This window comes from Alosa sapidissima, chromosome 15 (genome assembly GCF_018492685.1).
Source record: "Alosa sapidissima isolate fAloSap1 chromosome 15, fAloSap1.pri, whole genome shotgun sequence".
NCBI lineage: Eukaryota > Metazoa > Chordata > Actinopteri > Clupeiformes > Clupeidae > Alosa > Alosa sapidissima.
This window is the reverse complement of record NC_055971.1, coordinates 33,306,480-33,308,484: the sequence shown is the minus strand read 5'-3', so window position 1 is coordinate 33,308,484 and position 2,005 is coordinate 33,306,480. Positions and strand designations below refer to the sequence as shown.

Below are 2,005 nucleotides of genomic sequence, written 5' to 3'. Positions count from 1 at the left end.
TTTTTCACTTGGGCCAAATATTTGCGCACGAGACGGGCGTCATGTGAACCCGATTAATGGCTCGAGACCGCTGCTATGACTCGACTATGTGTGTGTGTGTGTGTGTGTGTGTGACCAACCGTATTACAACTCCTCCTAAATCCAAAGGTTACTTTGGAACTGAAGTGTGCTTTTTAAAGACATTTCCGTTTCGCACCTGTGATCGGCGTGCATCTAACACAGCCCCCCCCCCCCCCCCCCCAAGCACACACACACATACACACACTGACAGAGTTGCTTAGCCGTCTGAAACAAGTTTCTAGCCCACCGGCCAATGACAGGGAAGTGTCCCGTTTTCTCTCTCTCTCCCACTCAAATACGAAAATCTCTCTTTCACAACACACACGAAGTGACTCACCGATTCGCAGAAACAGCACTACGCTGAACATGGACAGGAGGGTAGGGATGACTACCCCGAAAAAAGTGGAGAGTTTCTGCGGTTGCCCATGGGCCGCCTTACGCCGGGCCACCTCGGGGCTGGGTTCGACTGCCTCCCCGGTCGGACCGGCCTGGTGCTCGCCCGACTCCGTCACGCTGGTGGACAGTCGGTAGTTAAGCAGCGGGGTGCGTTCCGACATCCTGCCAGTGTAAGCAATGGCAAGCCGGCCAGAGAACTTCTGTGTCCTTTACTAAGACTTTCCCCGTTGGACCTCTCTTGTCCGACCACAAATGAGTGCGTGCGTCTGTCTGTGAATGTTTACGGTCGGGCATGCAAACTGGATATCTCTGGACATCCCGGCTCGTCTAACTGCCCCACCACCTACGACAGACGGTTAAAGCCTCCATCCAACCTGTAGAAGTTCCGAGGAGGCGTGCAATTCGCCGGAAGAGATTAACTTCGCCGACAACATCAATCACTGTCGCGCGGAGGGAAGCGTTTGCGCGAATGTCACTGCTGGGCGAGCAAGAGGAAGTGAGTGGGACAACGGAGTTTTTAAGCAGGGAAGAACCAGATGCGTAGCTGCGATCGACGTCTCTCAGTCGGGACAAGGCAGGCGCGGATCCCCTGTATCCTGGAGTGGGAATGGTCATGTGATCGAAGTATTTACCAGAGGCCCAGTCCGGATCATGTGAGCACGCACACTCAACCAATCAATGCAACCCTCTCTCCCCGGGCTATAGGAGAACCGCGCGGCCCAAGTGCTACGCTTTCACCGGAGCAGGGAATAGACGTCAAATCCTTCACTGTTCTGGACTTTATGACACAGTTCCCGTATCCACGCGCTTGTCAGAGTGAACGCCGAAGTTCGACAAGGAATAAAGATGAGATGATGATGCCCAATGGGCAGGGACATGTGGGCGGTGGTAGTGTAGTGGTTAAGGAGCTGGGCTAGTGTGCAGTAGCCTGAAAGTTGTCGGTTCAATTCCCGGCTTCCACCGTTGTGCCCTTGAGCAAGGCACTTAACCCCAAGTTGCTCTGGGGACAATGTGATCCCTTGTAATATAGCTGACATATGTAAGTCACTTTGGTCAAAAAGTGTCTGCTAAATGTAATGTAATGTAACATGAGATAATTACAGTAGAGGGATAGGTGGCATGAGATAATTACAGTAGAGGGGCAAAACCAGACAAAATCGCGTTATAGCTTCTAGATAGGTAGATGGATAGGCCTACTTTATTGATCTCCAAGGGGACATTCAAGGTCTAGCTTATGACACCACACACAACAACATAAACAGGATGATAAAAAAAATAAATCCACATGACTAAAATGAAAAGTAAAAGACACTAAAGATACTAAAAGAAGGATCCACATGAATGTACTGTACTGTATAAGCATGAAGGATCCACATGAATATAGGCTAATGTAATGTATAGGCTAATGTAATGTATAGGCTAATGTAATGTATAAGCATGAGGCGCTTGCAGTGACAGAGCAGGGACTGACCCTGTGATTCAGTAAGCAGTGGTAAGGTGCTCAGTAAGGTGTGTGTCATGGTGGTAGTGCAGATAAGTCCAACAGTGC

The 2,005-nt window shown here is 50.0% G+C and overlaps 1 protein-coding gene across 1 annotated transcript in view; it reads right to left on the bottom strand.

Annotated features, from left to right (window-relative positions):
* zgc:153039 (uncharacterized protein LOC767698 homolog) overlaps nucleotides 1-1,231 on the bottom strand; it is a 57,968-nt gene extending 56,737 nt beyond the window's left edge. The window contains 1 exon segment of the mRNA XM_042063764.1: nucleotides 398-1,231. Coding sequence (XP_041919698.1) covers nucleotides 398-617 — 220 coding nt within the window. The 5' untranslated portion in view covers nucleotides 618-1,231.
* Nucleotides 1,232-2,005: the final 774 nt, after the last annotated feature.